Source organism: Fonticula alba, assembly GCF_000388065.1.
Source record: "Fonticula alba strain ATCC 38817 unplaced genomic scaffold supercont2.4, whole genome shotgun sequence".
NCBI lineage: Eukaryota > Rotosphaerida > Fonticulaceae > Fonticula > Fonticula alba.
The window spans coordinates 2,576,812-2,577,947 of record NW_009242974.1 but is presented as its reverse complement, the minus strand read 5'-3'; the positions used below and the strand labels follow the sequence as shown (position 1 = coordinate 2,577,947).

At 66.7% G+C, this 1,136-nt stretch overlaps 1 protein-coding gene across 1 annotated transcript in view; it reads left to right on the top strand.

Moving 5' to 3' along the window:
* The first annotated feature begins 13 nt into the window (after positions 1 to 13).
* Positions 14 to 1,136, top strand: part of H696_03103 (hypothetical protein) — a 5,231-nt gene continuing 4,108 nt past the window's right edge. The window contains exons 1-3 of the mRNA XM_009496993.1: positions 14 to 239; positions 363 to 595; positions 736 to 846. Coding sequence (XP_009495268.1) covers positions 86 to 239; positions 363 to 595; positions 736 to 846 — 498 coding nt within the window. The 5' untranslated portion in view covers positions 14 to 85. The remainder of the gene's footprint in view (positions 240 to 362; positions 596 to 735; positions 847 to 1,136) is intronic.

The window sequence follows — 1,136 nt, the reverse complement described above, 5'->3', positions numbered from 1 at the left end:
CCCCCCTCTCTCTCTCTTTCTCCCTCTGCCGCGCTTCCTTCTCTCCGAGCATAGGCCCCCTTCCCATGCATGGACACCCGCAGAGATGTCTGTCACTCTGATCGACCCGAATGATGTCCTGCTCGACTCCCCCACCTACCGGGTGATGGTGTCGGAGATTGAGAACTCCAACCAGCAGTTCTCCGAATCCCTGACTGCCCTCCAGGCCCTCACTCAGCGGGTGGTTAATCTCGAGAAGGGTGCGCACACACCGCCCATCCCCTCTTCCATTCTTCGCTACCCGCCCCCCCCCCCCCCCGCGGCCACTTTCCCCCGTCGGCTGACAATCGATTCCCCCTCCCCTTCCCACTCGGTGTTTGCAGAGACCATCCTCGCCTACCAGGACTTCCACCGCGAGCTGACCAACCTGGTGCACACCTGCTGCGCATCCGGCACCGACTCCGATGAGGACACCACCATCCTCGATGCTTTCTCCCGCTTCGGCGAGATCGCGCAGCTCATCATGCGCAACAAGGATGACCTCGTCGTCTCCCTGGAGAAGTCTCTCCTGGGCTACTGCAATGCCATGATTCAACAGGAGTTCAGCCCACTTGAAGTGCGCTCTCCTCCCCCCCCCACCCCCTCTCTCCCTCTGCTTCTCTCTCTTCTCCTTCCACCATGGCCACTTTTCATCGCCTGCCACCTCAGCCCGCTCTCGCTTCGCCTCCCACAACTGACCCATCCCCCACGCCACAGACCCTCAAGTCCAATGTCCAGGCACATTGCAACACCTATGAGACCGAGGTCAACCGCCTCGCCAGCTGGAATCACTCCAAGCGCCTGAAGGACAGCAAGAAGATCCCGGATGTGCGACCCGCCAATCGTCTCTCCAGCCCCGCCCCCCGCCCCCCCCCCCCCCCTCCTCCCCCCCCCCCCCCCCCCCCCCCCCCCCCCCCCCCCCCCCCCCCCCCCCCCCCCCCCCCCCCCCCCCCCCCCCCCCCCCCCCCCGGGGAAACCCCCCCTCCCCTTGCTACCTGCCCGGGGGGTGGGGCGGGGGGTCCCGGGGGTGTTGTGTTTGTTCGGGGGTTTCCCCCCCGCCCCGCAAGAAGCACGGTCTGCCCGCGGGGGGGGGGGGGCGAGAACCGGACGACGCGTTG